General features: G+C 45.8%; 1 protein-coding gene across 2 annotated transcripts in view; it reads right to left on the bottom strand.

The window, feature by feature from the left end:
- Positions 1–6,177: 6,177 nt before the first annotated feature.
- The window catches only part of DOCK2 (dedicator of cytokinesis 2), a 558,619-nt gene continuing 547,331 nt past the window's right edge, over positions 6,178–17,465 (bottom strand). For both annotated transcript variants that reach the window (XM_010592406.3, XM_023551366.2), the window contains 6 exons: positions 13,259–13,396; positions 12,283–12,410; positions 10,707–10,878; positions 9,101–9,221; positions 7,373–7,515; positions 6,178–6,305 (listed from right to left, as the gene is read on the bottom strand). In XM_010592406.3, the coding sequence (XP_010590708.1) occupies positions 6,243–6,305; positions 7,373–7,515; positions 9,101–9,221; positions 10,707–10,878; positions 12,283–12,410; positions 13,259–13,396 (765 nt within the window). In that variant the 3' untranslated portion in view covers positions 6,178–6,242. The remainder of the gene's footprint in view (positions 6,306–7,372; positions 7,516–9,100; positions 9,222–10,706; positions 10,879–12,282; positions 12,411–13,258; positions 13,397–17,465) is intronic.

The raw sequence follows: 17,465 nt of genomic DNA, 5'->3' as shown, positions 1-17,465 counted from the left end.
TTTGACTGTGTGGATCATAACAAACTATGGATAACTTTGCGAAGGATGGAAATTCCAGGACACTTAATTCTGCTCACGAGGAACGTTTACATAGATCAAGAGGCAGTTGTTAGGACAGAACAAGGGGATACTGAATGGTTTAAAGTCAGGAAAGGTGTGCGTCAGGGTTGTATTCTTTCACCATATCCATTCAACCTGTACGCTGAGCAAATAGTCCTAGAAGCTGGGCTATGTGAAGAAGAATGGGGCATCAGGATTGGAGGAAGACTCATTAACAACCTGTGTTATGCAGATGACACAACCTTGCTTGCAGAAAGCGAAGAGGACTTGAATTACTGATGAAGATCAAAGAACACAGCCTTCAGTGTGGATTGCACCTCAACATAAAGAAAACAAAAATCCTAACAACTGGACCAATAAATAACATCATGATAAATGGAGAAAAGATTGAGGTTGTCAAGGAGTTCATTTTACTTGGATCCATAATCAACAGCCATGGAAGCAGCAGTCAAGAAATCAAAAGACGCATTGTACTGGGCAAATCTGCTGCAAAGGACCTCTTCAAAGTGTTGAAGAGCAAAGATGTCACCTTTAAGACTAAGGTGCGCCTGGCCCAAGCCATAGTATTTTCAATCACATCATATGCATGTGAAAGCTGGACAATGAATAAGGAAGACCGAAGAAGAATTGACGCCTTTGAATTGTGGCATTGGCAAAGAATATCGAATATGCCATGGACTGCCAAAAGAACGAACAAATCTGTCTTAGAAGAAGTACAGCCAGAATTCTCCTTAGAAGCAAGGATGGCGAGACTGCGTCTTGCATACTTTGGACGTGTTGTCAGGAGGGATCAGTCCCTGGAGAAGGACATCACGCTTGGCAGAGTACAGGGTCAGCGGAAAAGAGGAAGACCCTCAATGAGGTGGATTGACACAGTGGCTGCAACAATGAGCTCAAGCATAACAACAATTGTTAAGGATGGCTCAGGACTGATCGGGCAGTGTTTCGTTCTGTTGTGCATAGCGTCGCTATGAGTCGGAACCGACTGGACTGCACCTAACAACAACGACATAGTTTTGCCTTTTCCAGAATGTCATACAAATGGAATCACACAGTATGTAGCCTTTTCAGACTAGCTTCTTTCACACAGCAATATGCAATTAAGTTTCATCCATGTCTTTTTGTAGCTTGCTAGCTCATTTCTTTTAATCACTGGATACCACTCGATTGTACAGATGCACCACAGTTTGAAGACCATCTTGGTTGCTTCCAATTTGGGGCAATTATGGATAAAGCTGCTAGAAACATTTGTGTGCAAGTTTTTGTGTGGACATAAGTTTTCAGCTCATTGGAGTAAATATCTAAGAGTGTGATTGCTGGATTGAATGGTAAGTTTACTTTTTTAAAATCTTTTCAAGAAACTGCCAGGCTGCCCTTCCAAAGTGACCGTGCTGTCTTGCATCCTCACCAGCAAAGAATAACAGTTCCTGTTACTTCCCAGCCTTGGCCAGCATTTGGTGGTTTACTTATAATTTTTAAATTGACTCTCTCTCTCATTTTTTGTTTTTCACTTCGTAAGTTTATATAAAATGGTAATCACAGGTGAGTCCAATGTAATCACAAAAGTCCTAATGAAAGGCAGACAGAGGGCGATTTGATGACAGAGGGAAGACAGTGATGAGACAACAGAAGCAGGGATGGAGTGATGCAGCCAGGAGCCCAGGAAGGCCTATTGCCTTGCAGCCTGTAGAACTTGGGAGAAGGAGGGGATGGATTCTCCCTGGAATCTCCAGGGGGAACCAGCCCTGCCGACTCCTTGATTTTAGTCCTGTTAAGGGGGGAAGGCTCATTTTAGACTTCTGACCTCCAGAACTGTAAGAAAATACATTTGTGTTGTTGTAAGCCACCTAGGTGTGTGGTAATTTGTGACAGCAGCAACAGGAAGCTAATGAATTGAGAAGCCGGGACCCTTGCCCACCGAAGAGCTCTTCCCACATGACCAGTGGTCTTCTTCCTACACCTAAGGAAGCACAGTCTGCTTACCCAATCCTCTCACATTCCTGGCCACTCGCTGTCCACCCTCCTTGGGTTGTAGCCACATGGAATGTCTCACTATTGCTCAAGTCCACGCCTGACCATTCGTGTGGAGTTCCCTTCACTCTCTCCTCCCCCTGGAGAACTCTGACTTATCCTTCAAGGCCAGCCCAAATGCCACCTCCTCTGGGAAGCCTTCTTCCTCATTTCCAGGCCACTCCTTTCCCCGGTCATGTTCCCACCACACTTGGGACATCCTTCAGGCTTATAGCGGGTCACGCTTTTCTGTGATTACCAGTTTATTTCCTGTCTTCTCTACTGGACCTAAAGCCCCTTGAGGACAGGGATGCTGTTTTCTTCAGGGCTTCAGACAACGTCCAATACAAATTAAGGTCTTAGCACATTTGCGAGGGAGTGAAAGCCAACTTGTGTGCTATTCTCTTTACTGTAGTCCATCATACGGAAATTGGGGCCATAACAATGACTAAAGAATACCTCTTATTTCTATTTTCGTGCCTTATTGTTCTGGCTGGGACTTCTAATATAATAGAAGTGGTGAGAGCAAGCACCCTTGTCTCGTTCCCAATTTCAAGAGGAAAGCTCTCAGTCTTTCTGAAATGGCGTTTTGAAGCTGGTGTTGGTGGTGGCCTACGATGAATGGAGTGGAGACGTGAGAATGTCCTTGGTTTATGCCAGTCCTATTCCATACTATTATTGAAGAAGGAGACAGAAGGCTTAGGGAGATGGAAATGTTAGAATGAAATTATTGTGTATGGTTTGAGAATCCACACCTGATTATGTCCCCTAATTATGAGAACATTCTTTTCATTTAGGCTGAGGAATGCATTGGTGAGGAGTACCTGTATAAACTCTTCACAGGTTGAATTGCGTGCCCCTTAAAAGATATGATGAAGTCCTTACATCCGGTGTCTGTGAATGTGATCGTATTTTGGAGATTGGATCTTTGCAGATGTAATTGAGAGCACACTGAACTAGGGTAGGCCCGAAATCGAATGACTTAGGGTCCTTATAAGGACGGGGAGATTTGGAGACATAGAGATACAGAGACACACAGAGAGAGGACAGCCATGTGAAGACAGGGGCAGAAATTGGAGTGGTACAGCTATAAGCCAAGAAATGCCAAGGATTGCTGGCAACTGTCACAATCAAGGAAGAGGCAAGGAAAAATCTTCCCCTAGACTCTTTCTGAAGGCTCTAGGGGAAGATCCTTCCTTGGGGGGATTAACCAGTAAGCATGGTACGTACCAGTTTATGGTAAGCAAGGTATGCATGGGCTTAACTAGCTTACTTACTAATCTGTAGTGCACAATTTTACATGGGTTTCACCATATCTTCGCTGAGTCTTTTTGAATTTTGGAGACAGAACACTGGGGGAAACTATATCAACCTATTTATCAAGTCACTCTGAAGTATACTAATTTGAGTGGGGCCCGGAGCAAAAAGGACCATGCAGCAGGTTCAGGCTGTGGTACAAGCTATTCTGCTTCTGGGTCCTCTGTGGTTGGAATCCAAGCACCTACCATCTACCGCATAGGGTAGGCATGAGGATTTCACGGTAGGATGCTGAGAGTAAACACTCAGCAAATGACAGCTATATTATTGTTGGTGGTGTTCCTGTCATTACTACTGGTGATGTTGCCATGGAGCTGCTACTTCTGGAATTCTCCCGGCAAAGTGCCAAGTGAGCATCACCTTGATGATAATTCCTGATTGAAGTGACAGTCAGCTCTCAAACTCTGTTTAAATAAAAATCCATGGGCTTCACTTCTTGCTCCACTTATATGAAAAAAGAGGGAAGTGCCAAGGTCCCCTTGATGTAATAAGAAAACTCACAGATGTTGATCATTTTCCAAAAATGGAACTCAGAAATATTATCGCCAGGGCCAGACATTGTGACGTGAGACCAGACAGGTTATGAGATTTTTAGAGGTTAAAGCTTACTTTTCCAGGACCTAGCAACAAGCTCTGCATCTGAGTGGTTTTTGTCGGTTTTCTACAAGAATCCTTAGTGAGGAATAGCATCTGCAATTTTAATGTATACAATCATATTTGTTTTTCTACAGTTGTAGGGAAAGAGGGAACCATTTTTTTTTTTTAATCTTATGGAAATTTTTTTCACTAGTACTTGGAAGGGCTTACATTTCCAGGTTAAACACTGGAATTTCATTAGTGTATACTGAGAGAAAAAGCAGGCCTGAGAAGCTCAACTTTATACCATGAAGGGAAGAGGGCAACAGATAAGACAAGGGCACAGGTGTTCTGGCGTCTATGTGTGAAGTCTCGAAGATGCCCTGAACCTCTACACAGTATCAGTTCCCTTCCCAAAGAAGCCTCCTGCCAAGGCCCCTCCCTGCGCAGCTCCCCTACTTCTCTAGGCTCCTGCCATTGGGCCTTTGCTCCCGCCCTCTCTTGCTGCTGCCTGGCGGAGCTCCTGCCTCTCTTGAGCCTCATCTCAGAAGGCTGCGGATTCTCCTAGCAAAGCTACCACCTCTCACCTAGTGACAGGGTCCAAAGGCTGGACCATGAGTAAGCACTGGACCTCAGACCTCTGTTTTCCTAACTCTCTAGCATTGGGTGGGGTCTTTGTTAAGAGTAAGACCATAGCCTTCAGTATGGATTACACCTCAACATAAAGAAAACAAAAATCCTCATGACTGGACCAATAAGCAACATCACAGTAAACAGAGAAAAGACCAAAGTTGTCAAGGATTTCATTTTACTTGGATCCACAATCAATATCCATGGAAGCAGCAGTCAAGAAATCAAAAGACTCATTGCACTGGGCAAATCTGCCGCAAAAGACCTCTTTAAGGTGTTGAAAAGCAAAGATGTCACCTTGAGGACTAGGGTGTGCCTGACCCAAGCCTTGGTGTTTTCAATAGTCTCATACACATGCGAAACCTGGGCAATGAATAAGGAAGACCGAAGAATAATTGATACTTTTTATTTGTGGTGTCAGCGACGAATATTGAATATACCATGGGCTGCCAAAAGAACGAACAAATCTGTCTTGGAGGAAGTGCAACCAGAATGCTCCTTAGAAGCAAGGGTGGTGAGACTATGTCTCACATACTTTGGACATGTTAGTTATCAGGAGGTCTCAGTCCCTAGAGGACATGATGCTTAGTAAAGTAGAAGGTCAGCAAAAAAGAGAAAGACCCTCAACAAGTTGGATTGACACAGTGGCTGCAACAATGGGCTTAAGCATAACGATTGTGAGAAAGGCATAGGACTGGACAGTGTTTCGTTCTGTTGTACACAGGGTCACTATGATTTGGAACTAACTCGATGGCACCTAACAACAGGGTTGGGTGGTTTTGCCATCTCTTCCCAAAAGAGTAGAAAGGAAGCATGAAAATCTCCACTGATCAGTCCCTTATCACCCTTGTAACCTGGGAAAACAACATGAGGAAGAAGACTCCAGATGGATGCTCCCAGCATCTCTGTACCCCAGGGGTTGGCCTTTAAGGAACCAGACTCACAGAGAAGATCTGTGGGTATAACATGAACGACATGGGAGCATTTGGCATTGACCTAAGCTAGAGCCAGACCCTTAACATCACTGCAGACCCCGGGCCTGCCTTCGTAGCCAGCAGTTTCCAGGAGCTTTCTCCCCAGTTCTGGACCTAATGGATTCAGCTATGGGAAGCTAATGGAATCAGGCAACGAGGCTCATTTAAGTCACAGAATTATCTTTATTGTCAGTAAGAAACAGCAACACTTCAGAGATGATCAGCTAGAAAAGAGACTGGTTGGTTGTATTAAAAAACAAAGTACAAAAACGTTTAACAAAATGTTAAAAAAAATAAAATAAAAGAATATTTAAAAGACTATTCTTTTCTGTTAAGTGCTGGGGCTTAAGAAATGAAATAAAAATGCAGCTCCTCATACTTAAGAAACCGGGATATGAAAAGACGTGCCTAGGATGTTAGGGAGAGCATGTTGGGAGAAGCACTCTTGCTGGTTCCTCCTGCGTCCGAGAGTCAGGTGGGCTTCCTCATCCATCACCTGGGGCACTGTCCAGGTGATGCTGGGATTGCTACCACTAGAGTTTCTGGACCAGACTGGCCCCTCTGTCTGTGTGAGAACAGTCTCCCCACCCTTTGAGGCTTCATTGTGCACCATGTCTCTCCTCTTCTGGAAGCTGCCCTCCCCGGCTCCCTGTGCCGCCCTAGTCAACAGCACTTTCACAGGTCGGTGGGCAGGAAGTCAGGTATCTGCTTGCCTTCTTCTGATGATTTGCTGGCCAGCTTTATGGGAGAGGAGAATAAATGCACACCAAGATGGGATTCCCATGAGTATTAGTCCCAATCAAAAAGGGCCCTAGAGGACCTCTGCCCAAACCCATGAGCATGAACTGCCATGACCTTGAGTTTGGCCAGAAAGGCTGTCCTTCCCAGTGGTTAGAGCCCAGGCTTTGGTGTTTCACGACCCCCTCACTAGCTGGGTGAACACAGGTGAGTTGCTTGCCCGCTCTGAGCCTTAGGCAACCCTCACAGTGATTGTGGAAGATCAAATGGGATTCTGTTTGGAAAGCACATAGTGTGATGCCTAGCTCACTGCATGTGAGCAGTAAACCTACTATCAATATAGTCATATAAAAAAAAAAATATTCATATAGTCCTTTTTTTTTTTTTATAGTCCTGGTTTAATATTATCTTTAGGATCAGACATGGCAGGGGTCCCTTCTTTATCTTGTCCAAAGCCTGACAAGTAACCATAGGAGATAAAAAATGGGACTTAAAAATCAGGGCTTGGAAACTAACTTTTAATTAGGAGGATTTTGTTATATAAGTTAAATGGAAAAGTGCTTCCAAAGAAAAGCACTTTCAGCCTCCAAAAAACAGCGTCGGCCAGCTGTTGTGGCTTGGACAGAAGCACCAAAGAGCCACTTAAGCACAGCGTAGCTGTCTGCTCTGAGGATCCAGGGCCTGCTGGTCTAGCTGGGGCTGCCCCTTGGCACATTCCCGCATCCTGGCTGGGGTCTGTGCTGGTCAGAGGAGCCCCCTGGGGTCCAAGAGGGGAACTGCACGCTGGGCAGAGCCGGACAGTGTCCGAACACTTAGGGCCACCCCATGCCTCCCTGAGAGTGACCACATATGCTCATGCACATGTGTGTGCACACTCACATATGTGCACACACACATACACACACACACGGGCACACATGCACATGTACACATGTGCATACACAAAAACATCCAGTCACACACACACGTGCACACTGGACTCGCTCCATTTTCTACTCTCTGTGTTTTATTCTCTTGCCTTCCTCCTCCCAACACCTCCCCTTCCTTCCACCCATCTGACTCCTTACCATTGTCTTGAAGAACTGATTTACTTTCTTCCTTTTAAGTGTCTTCTTGTCTCCGTCTGAGATATGGGGGAAGGTCTGGCTGAGACGGTGGGATGTGTTGATCTCGTCCAGCCCAGGCCCGCCTGCCACTGAGAACGTGAGGGCTGGAAGGAGAGCAGAGGTGGGCATGAGAGGATGGAGGAATGGTGGTGCTGTGGGGCAGACAGCCGCCCTAGGGGAAGTCAATGGGAGATAGCCTGGAGAACAAAGCTAGAGTCCCCAGGAGCACATGTCACCCACCCCTGGCCCCGTGTGGTCCAAGCAGGAGGTGGGGAGGCCATTTCCTGCCATACCACGGCAGGGGACAGGGGTGGTGTCTAAGCTATTCTGTTTGGGAGCGCTTTGTCAAACTTCAAATAGTGGTCCTGCCTCTTGGTCCCTGACCAAAGCCTTGTTCAAGTGCTTCTGGGCTGGAAATGCAGGGGCTAAGGAGGAGACAGACTCTTTCCACTTGGACCATGACTTCCTCAGGAACACAGTTTCTTTTGTCCCAAGGTGGGATACCATTGATCTTCCTCTTCCCTACCCTCCCAACACCGACCACCTGGATTTCTCATTTTCAATGAGGACAGGGGCAGTAGGGAGAACATATCTCTCTACCAGAGATGCCATCTGGTCGGGGCGAGGGGGAGCCAGGGTAAAGATGGTCTGATGGTTATGGCCCCAGCGTGGAGTCAGAAAGACTTGACAAACTACCTCTCTGACTCTGCATTTTGACATTGGTCAAATAGAGATGTCAGCACAGACCTCCTGAGATGATGGGAGGGAACCTGCTTCAGACTTGCCCAAGCAGCCTGGTACGTAAGAGGCTCATCTTACAGGCTGGTGCTAGGCAGTGGTTCGGAGCATGGCTTACCAGGCAGAGTGCCTGGCTTTGAACCAAGCCTCTGCCATTTTCTAGCAGGAACTGACATGCTCAGTGCCTCTGTCTCCTCATCCATAAAATGGGGCTAATCACTTCATCTACTTCACAGGTACGTGTTGAGGTATAAATGAAAGAATGCCTGAGAGGCACTTAGCACAAGGCCTGGCACAGCCCTCAGAAGCGGCAGGTGTGCCCACTGAGACTAGATTGCTGAGTCCCACAAGGATGGCACCGGGTCTCCTTGCTCCTCTTGGCCCCAGCCTTTGGCACAGAGAGCCTGGCTCAGAGCAGCAGGCACTAAGGGCTCACTACTTATCATATGGAGCACTCCAGGGTGTGTGATGTTGCCTGTGAGGGCCTTAGGCTCCCTGTCTGTGATGTAGGAATGCCAAGCTGTGTCTGCTCAACTCCTCATTAGGGAATGAATGTGGGATTGGGGCATGGGGGAAAGAGGTAGGATCTATGCATCAAGCACTCCGTGACTGTACGATATTCTGGAAATTCTTAAGTCCCAGAAACAGTCTTCCAGGTCCAAAATGCAGTCACGTGGCTTAGGGACACACCAGGAGGCACGGCTGACTGAGAACACAGGGCCACCAGGTAAGACAGATGGGTTGCTGGTAAATCCTGAGGGCCAGGGGGAGCTTGCTGGGATGGCTTCACCCACAGGAGGGGCTGGGTATGTGGGGGGCTCACAGGACGGGGATCTGTAAGCACAGCTTCTCCCTCCAGCGTGCCTGGCCCACTTTGCTGCATAGGATCCTCCCAGACTGATGGCCCACAGTCCCTCAAGTCCTCGGTGCTGGCGATGGCAGGGTGCATACCTGGGATGGTGGGCATAGACTGGCTCGCAAAGCTCATCTGAGAGAGGACCGATATCCTTGAGGGGGTGTCCCCATGCTCCGAGAGGTTGGTGTCACTCATGAACTCATGCTTCCTGGAAAGCTGGATGAATACACCACATATACATGTACACACACAAATACACAGAAGCTCAGCATGAGGCAGTTCTGGGCTCTGAGGAGTCAGGGGTGAGAGTTTGGCATGGTTTCTATGCACCTGGCTTCAAGATCATTTATTCCATTTTGTACTATTCCTTGTCAGGTTTCCATGTATGGTTGCACAGGTTGTGTACTTTACAACTCCAGGGGTGTGGGTAAGGAACATTCACTTAGACTATAAGGTGAATGACATCCCTCAGAATTGTAAAACACATAAGGCTTATTGCCAGCCTTCTCTCTCTGGGACAAGAGTAGCCTCTGAAGTCCACTGGGAAGTTTGTAGAGGGTCCTCTCTCCAAAGGAAAGCATCTCCACTGCCCCTGGTCCTTTTATCTTGTACCCCTCCTTCATGAGGACAGAGTTCATCCCTCTCCCCCTCCTAGGCTCCCTGAATGCTTTCAACAAACCTCTCCTCCAGGGAGAGGCCAGGATTGAACCCAGGCTGTCTGGCACCAAGTCTCATTTTATTGGTTATTAGTTTCTAAGGCAATCTCCTTATGGGACCAAAACCTCTCAAAACCAGACTAAACCAGTTGCTGTATAGCTGATCCTGACTCATGGTGACCTCATGTGTGTCAGGGTAGAACTGTGTTCCACAGGGTTTTCAACGGGTAATTTTTTTGGAAGCAGATCACCAGGCCTTTCTTCCAAGGTGCCTCTGGGTGGACTTGAACCTGCAGTCTTTCCATTAGCAGCCAAGTGCTGCATTAACTGTTTGCACCACCCAGAGACTCCTCATGTCAAGGCTGTGCGATTTTCACCTCTGCATCCCCAGCGGGGCTCCCAGGACACAAGAGGAGCTGAATGGGGTCTGATGAGATACACGCTGGTTGATGGCCCTGGGGCTGAGGACAGAGGTCTGAGAGATGGAGACACACCCCAGCTAAGCCCCAGGTAGTCTCCTCACCTGTTCAGTGGCTAAAACAAGCTGTTTCTCCCCAGCTTCCCAAAGCTGTGATGGTAGAAAGATCAAGCACAGGCTCTGGAGTCCAGCTGTTGTTGCTGGGTGCCGTCGAGTCAATTTTTGACTTATAGCGACCCCATGTGACAGAGTAGAACTGCCCCACAGAGTTTTCTAGCCTGTAATCTTTATGGGAACAGATTGCCAGGTCCTTCTCGCGTAGAGCCTCTGTGTGAGTTTGAACCACCAGCCTTTAGGTTAGCAGCTAAACACTTAGTCATTGGATGGCCAGGGCTCCTTGGAGTCCAACTGCCTGGGTTCAAATCCCAGCTTGGTCACATCTTAGCTGTGTGGGTACAAGACAGCCACTTCACCTCCCTGGTCCTAGAAGCCTCCTCTGTCATACTCTCTTCAAGGGGAAAGTGAGGACGAGAGAGACCAGGCCTGTGCCTGGCATGTGTACTGTACCTGGCATGCATAGAGATTTGCTAACAGTGTCGGGAAAGGCCATCTGCCTCTGCCACTCACCCGCTTCAGCTCCGACTCGGCCGCTGCCTTCTCATCCGCGAACACTACACTGCTCCTCTTGCTTCTCTTCTTGGACCTCCGCAGCTTGACCTCAGGGAGTGTGCTCCCCGGGGAGATGGGCTCATCCTGCTCCGCTTTCGGGGTCTTGGGTGGTGCTAATTCCAGGTTGAAGCTGCAGAGCAAAAGGGACAGCAGTAGACGCTGCAGTTAGAGCTTGAGTGGAACTGCCTGACAGGAACCCAGGGGGCCAGAGGGAACCTTCAACCTGCCTGAGCTGTCACACAGGGTTGGCGTAGGGAGCCAGTTGCGTAATTTGCAAACTTTCAAAATATAAAGTAAAATTAAGTTAATGCCACTTAACTGTACCTGTGAAGAATGTGGAAATGGCAAACGTTTTGTTACATATGTATTTACCACAATAATGGGGGAAAAAAAGACCCTAAAAAAAAGTCATTGCCACAAAATTATTATGACAACACTAAATACAGCTTTGGATAAGATAGGCCACCTCTAACTAACCACCCGCCGCCCCCACCCCACCCCCGCCAGACATAAAAAAGAGGAAAAATGAAATTGAAGGAGGTGAAGCATGAAAAAGAAAGTCTGGTTGAAAATACGCCCTGGAGTTGAACCCAGGCACTCCCACTTCTTAGCTGAATGACTTTGGGCAAATTAGTCAACTTTTAAGTAAAAGGCGATATTTACAATCACCTTGTAGAGTGGTGAGGAGAAGAGGTCTGAAGAGCTCTCAGCCTGTTTTTGGCTTAATTCATGTATCTATCATTAAAATAAGGTTCCTGGGTTGTGCAAACGGTTTGCAATAAGCCACTAACATAAAGGCTGGCTGTTCGAACCCACCCAGTGGATCTGCAGAAGAAAGCTCTGGCAATTTGCTTCCATAAAGATTGTTGTTAATGTTGTTGGTTGCCATCAAGGCAATTTCATCTCACAGTGAGTGACAAAAACCCTGTGGAGCACAGTTCTGCTCTGACACACATGGGGTCACCAGGAGTCAGCAGACTCAGTGGTTTGGTTGTTATTTATATACTTGAGGTGGGTAGGGTACAGCGAGAGGCCTCCAGGAAGGTGAGAGGGGAGGCGGTTTTCTGAGGCAAGGAGATGGAGGACCCCAGACAGAGGTAGGTGGGTACAGGAAGAAGAGTTCTGTGATGGGAGAGCCTGTCCTGGCTGGGAGGAGGCATCCTTAGGAGGGCAGGGACCTCTAGCAGAGGGGAGAAGGTTCCACATGAAGCAGCTTGCTGAGGCTGGCACTTCTAGTTGTTGACAAAGATCATTGGACAGAGAGTCTGGGGGCCATGGGTGAGTCCCTGCTAGGTCCTCAGGAAAAGCCACTTTGCCTGAGACTCAGATGCCCCCTCCAAAAATAGCATTAGCCAGTGCAGCCTCACTGGGTAGTTGCAAGGGTTTTAAGGAGGCACCAGATGGGAAAGGCTTTTAAACAGGAAGGGGCAAGGAGGAAGAGAGGAGGCTGCTGGGGCAGAAGAGAAGTGGGCTCCTTTGGGGGCTGACCCAGGGAGGCAGGGGTTTAGGGGCTACCTGGGGGACAGGGACAGACCTCTCAGAGGTGGGCTTGCTGGGGGTGCTGCAGTCAGAGTTCATGGAAGCCAGAGAGATGATGGACATCTGCCGGTAGGAGCGCATCATCGACCTGGGCCGGCCCATTCTCCTGTCCTCGAAGTCAGGCTGCGGGTGGGGAAGACAGGGTGGTTAGCAGCCAGGCTGGCTGTTTTCATCAGGAGCCTGAGCTAGTGTGGCCTCAGCCTTCTGATGCCTTCCTCCTCCACCTGGGCAGGGCCAGGGTGCAGAGGCAGAATAGGGAGCTGGGACAGAAGCTTCCTGGCTGGCTGATGCTAGGGGTGTCATGCGGGGGCTGTTGGGAGAGGCAACCTATCTCACGGAAAGCCCCTGGAATAGAAGACGTGAGATCTGAGTTCTCCTCTAGGCTCTTCTATTATCTCACTTCTTCTCTGTGGGCCTCAGTCTAAAATGACAGGGTTGGATCCAATGGCCTCTAAGGGCCCTTACAGCCTTGACGTTTTATGATTCCACTTTATGGGCAAGAGGATAAAGAAGGTGTTCCTATGAGGACCAGGCTGATGGCCTCTTTAAGTCATGGAGCTTAGTGACTAAAAGCACTGGCTTAGAGGCCAGTAGAGCCAGGTGCAAATTCTAACCTGCACTCACCTCCTGCATAATCTTTGGCAAGTTACTTAACTCCTCTGAGGCTTTCTGTGAAGATTAAATGACCTAATAGATGTCAACTGCTTAGGTCAGCCTGGCACATAGTAGGTGCTTCATAAAAGTAGCTTTTATTATTTGCAGAGTCCCTTGAGTGCTAAAGGCTTGATACGTAAGTAGTGTTTACTTGAGGATGGTTTTAGGAGGGACACAAAGGCTTCCTGCTAGAGTGTCTCTGGCAATGCTGACCCAGGCCCTTCTCTTCTAGGCAGGCTCCTTCATGGGCCCCTTCCAGCTCTAGTCCCCACCATCCTCCCTGCCTTGCTTCCTCCTGGTTGCAGGGACCCCCATACCATCTCTCTGACGCCATACTCCTTCTCCACCTTCACTTTCAGGTTCTTGAAACATTCCTCCATGCGGTCATGGAAGGGTCGCAGGTTTTCCGACACCCTTTTCTCATGGATCTTAATCCCAGCTCCCAGGAAGGGAATCTGGAGAGGAAAGTGGTCAAGGGTGAGTAGGGCTGGCCACGTGGTCAACCTCAGCCTGGGATCCAGCCCTCAAGGCTATTAGAGTCAATTCAGCTTCCTAGGAAATCATCAAGGGCTTTAAGGTCCTAAGGAACTTTCCCGCAGGTTCCCCAGGGGAACTGGGAAGCTGTAACTTTGAAGTTTGCTCTGTAAGGGGGAGAAAGATCTCTAGCAACCCACCTCCCACAGAAGGGATGGGCCCTCCATTACAGGCCACCTGCTTAAGAAAATTTCCCCTCATTGAATCTGCTGAGAGGCAGAGAGCAGGGATGAGAGAGAGAAAGCTCTGTTGCGTTGACTTAAAGCCTATCCAAGAAGCTTCTGGCAATGAAAAGGTGAAAGTATGAATGTCAGAAGCTGGGGGTAGCTGAAGGGAAGAGCCAAAAGAAAAGGAGATATGGGCACAGCCTTACCTTATAATGTAAAACAAACAAACAAACCCATTGCTGTGGAGTCAATTCTGACTCATAGCAACCCTACACTACAGAGTAGAACTGCCCCATAGGGTCTCCAAGGAGCGCCTGGTGGATTTGAACTGCCGACCTCTTGGTTAGCAGCCAAAGCTCTTAACTACTATGCCACCAGGGTTTCCACCTTATAACACAGAGGTCAATAAAACATTTTATGGTGTTGAAGAAAGGTATTGTTATCAATTGAATTGTGTTCCTCCGAAACATGTGTTGTAAAACCTAACCCCTACACCTGTGGATATTTGGGAAAAGAGCTTTCTTTTTTAGGTTAATGAGACCCTACAAGTGTAAAGTGTGTCTTGAACTAGTCATCTCTGAGATATAAAAGAGCAGATTAGGCTCAGAAGAAAGCAGGCAGACAAGGTGGAAGACAGATGCTGTGTGGAAATCTCTAAGGAAAGCTAAGAAGAACACTACCAGATCTGAGCCAAGGATTTTCCCCAGAGTGGACAGAGGCAGCCTTCCCCTAGGCTGGTGCCCTGAATTTGGACTTCCGGCCTCTTAAACTGTGAGACAATAAACTTTTATTCATTAAAGTCACCCACTTGTGGTATTTCCGTTATAAAGCACTAAGAAACTAAGACAGATATGAAAGTTAACCAACTAATAGGGAATTCTTAAAAAGTGATACAAATATATTAGGAAGATGAGGGAGGAGGGGACGAGTGATGCAAGAGAGTTAAACTCTCTTTATCGACAAAGAAGGTTGTGGATATGGACTAAATGGGCACATCAAGGGACTGCAACAGAGGCTGCTATCATTGGTTGCTACTAGAAGAAACAGCTGAGGACTTCAGGAGAGTGGCTTCTGGGCAGGAAGGGGTAGAGTATAGGTTATTTTTTGGGGGGGGGACACTTAAGGCTTCCATAATGATGAGGTAAGAACATGGCCACCTCCCTCTCTTCAAAACGAGGTGAAGGAAAAGCTAGAATCTTCAGTGAGAGTAGAAGGCATCTATGAACTTGACCCACAATACCTGGAAGGTGGATGGAAGATGGTAACAGGCCTTTCAGAAGAAAGGAGGGGTCTATGAATAAAAGGAGCACAACAGACCTCTAGGAGCTCAAGAGGTCTCAGGAAATGGAGGCTCCAGTTACCACAGAAAAGCAGGAGTGAGTTGAGGGACTGAAAACAGCAGGATGGGTTAAAATTCTGTAACAGGAGCAGTAAGACCATCAGGTCCCTACCTTCACCTTGTAGCCAAGTGTTATGTTTTCTCATTTCCTCAGGAAGCAGGGAGCTTATCCTCTAGAGAAATTGGACCAAAGAGGCTCCAGCCTCAGGGAGACCAGGTACAACAGAGGGCCGGAATGAGGAGCCAGACTGGAAATAAGGGTTGAAGGGAGAGTCTGCATACTGACAGTGAGAACTTCCGCAGTTCTTCTCTTCTCAATCCCCAAATTCCCAGTGGCATAGCAGCTAGGATTATCTTCCCACACAAGAGCTGGAAGAATCTGTTTCTGGAGAAAGTGAATGGCCCAGTATAGATACAGATATGAGGAAGGAAAGAAGGAAGAAGGGAGCGGGGGAAGGGAGGGAGGAAAAGAAGGAAGGAAGGAGGAAATGAAGGAAGGAAAGGGCTTGGAAGAAATAGAGAGAATGAAGAGAGCCTAATAAAACATTATTTAAAATTTTTAATTAATATATATAGAAACAGAAAAGATCTTCCATCCATGAAATAAGACAAAGATTTTATAAAAAATAAAAGAAATGATAATGGAAAGGCCACATGTAGAAACTAGTGAGATATAGCTAAAGTTGTACTTAGAGGCAAATTTTTAACTTTAGTCTTATATTCTAGAAAAGACAGAGAATCAGATAGTTAAACATCTATCTAAAGAAATTATTAAAATGACAGCAAATTAAACCCAAAGAGTGTAGAAAAAAGAAAATAATAGAGTAAATGTAAATGAAAAAGAAAAAAATCCCAGATGGCATCGACAAAGGCAAAAGTTGATTCTTCAAAAAGACATATAATTGATAAACCCCTAAAAAGACTAATCAAGAAAAATAGAAGGTACCAATAACCAATATCAAGATTTAAAAAGAAGCATCGCTACAGGCAGTTCAAACACTAAAAGTGACCAGAAGAGGATATTATTTAAAATGTTTATGCTAATAAATTTAATATTTAGTTAAAATTGAAAAATTGCTAGAAAAACACAATTTACCAAAAAGAACACAAAGGAAATAGGAAATCTGAAAACTGCTAAATAAATCCAATATATGCCTTAAAACATTCCTGTAAAAAACATTCCTGGCCCATGTGGCTTCACCGACAAATTCTACCAAACATTTACAGGTTAATAAACGCCAATCTTTACAAACTCTTCCAAAAAATTGAAAAATAGCAAAGAATCTTCAACTCCCTTTTTGAGGCTAAGATAACTTTGTTATAAAAATTACACAAGGATATTATAAGAAAGGAAAACTACAGCCTAATATCTCTTGTGAGCATAGATGCAAAAATCCTAAAAAAAAAAAAAAATCTTAGCAAACAGAATTCAGCTATATATCAAAATAATAATATACAACCAAGTGAGATGTATATGCAAGGTTGACTTAATATTCCAAAATCAACTAATATAATACCAGAATAAAGGAGAAAAACAATATGAGCATCTCAGTAGATTTGGAAAAGGTATCTGGCAAAATTAAAAACCCATTCACAATAAAGTAGCAAACCCAGAATAGAACGGAATCCATTTAAACCATGGCTCTCTTGCCCTGATGCTGAGGACTTGGATGTACGCTCTCACCTCCTCTATTCATCAGTGCAATAAGGCAAGAAAAATAATTAAAAGGTAGAAAGATTGGAAAAGAAGTAAAATATTCTATATTAACAGATGATATTAATTGTGTACACAGAAAATCCAAAAGAATCTACAAATAATTTGACTTAATAAATGAATTTAAGTGAATTCACTTAATAAACAAATTTGGTGGCTATAAGGTCAACATACGAAAAAATCAATTGTGTTTTTATCAATTGGAAAGTGAAATGCAAAAGACAATACTAACTACAACAGAATTAGGAATATAAAACACCTAGGAATAAATTTAATAAAAAAATGTGCAAGACCTCTACACCAAAAACTACCAAACATTGCTGAGAGTAATTAAGTAAATAAATAACTAAACAAATTGAGAGATATACCATATTCATGGATTAAATGACTCAATATTGTTAAGATATCAATTCTCCCCAAATAAATCTATATATTTAATATATTCCTAATCAAAATCCTGGACATTCCTGGGTGGCACAAATAGTTAAGCACTCAGCTGCTAACCGAAAGGTTGACAGTTCGAGTCCACTCAGAGGCACATTGGAAGAAAGGCCTGGAAATCTACTGAAAAATCAGCCTCTGAAAACTCCATGGCACACAGCTCTACTCTGACACAACGGGGTTGCCACTAATCAGAGCTGACTTGATGGTAACTGGTTTTGTTTTGTTTTTAGTCAAAATTCCAATGTGTTTTGGGGGAGCGTGTGGAAATTGATAAGCTGATTTTAAAATTTATATGAAAATGCAAAGGTAAAAAAGCCAAATCAAAC

Source organism: Loxodonta africana, chromosome 2 (genome assembly GCF_030014295.1).
Source record: "Loxodonta africana isolate mLoxAfr1 chromosome 2, mLoxAfr1.hap2, whole genome shotgun sequence".
NCBI lineage: Eukaryota > Metazoa > Chordata > Mammalia > Proboscidea > Elephantidae > Loxodonta > Loxodonta africana.
This window is presented reverse-complemented; position numbering and strand designations above follow the sequence as displayed.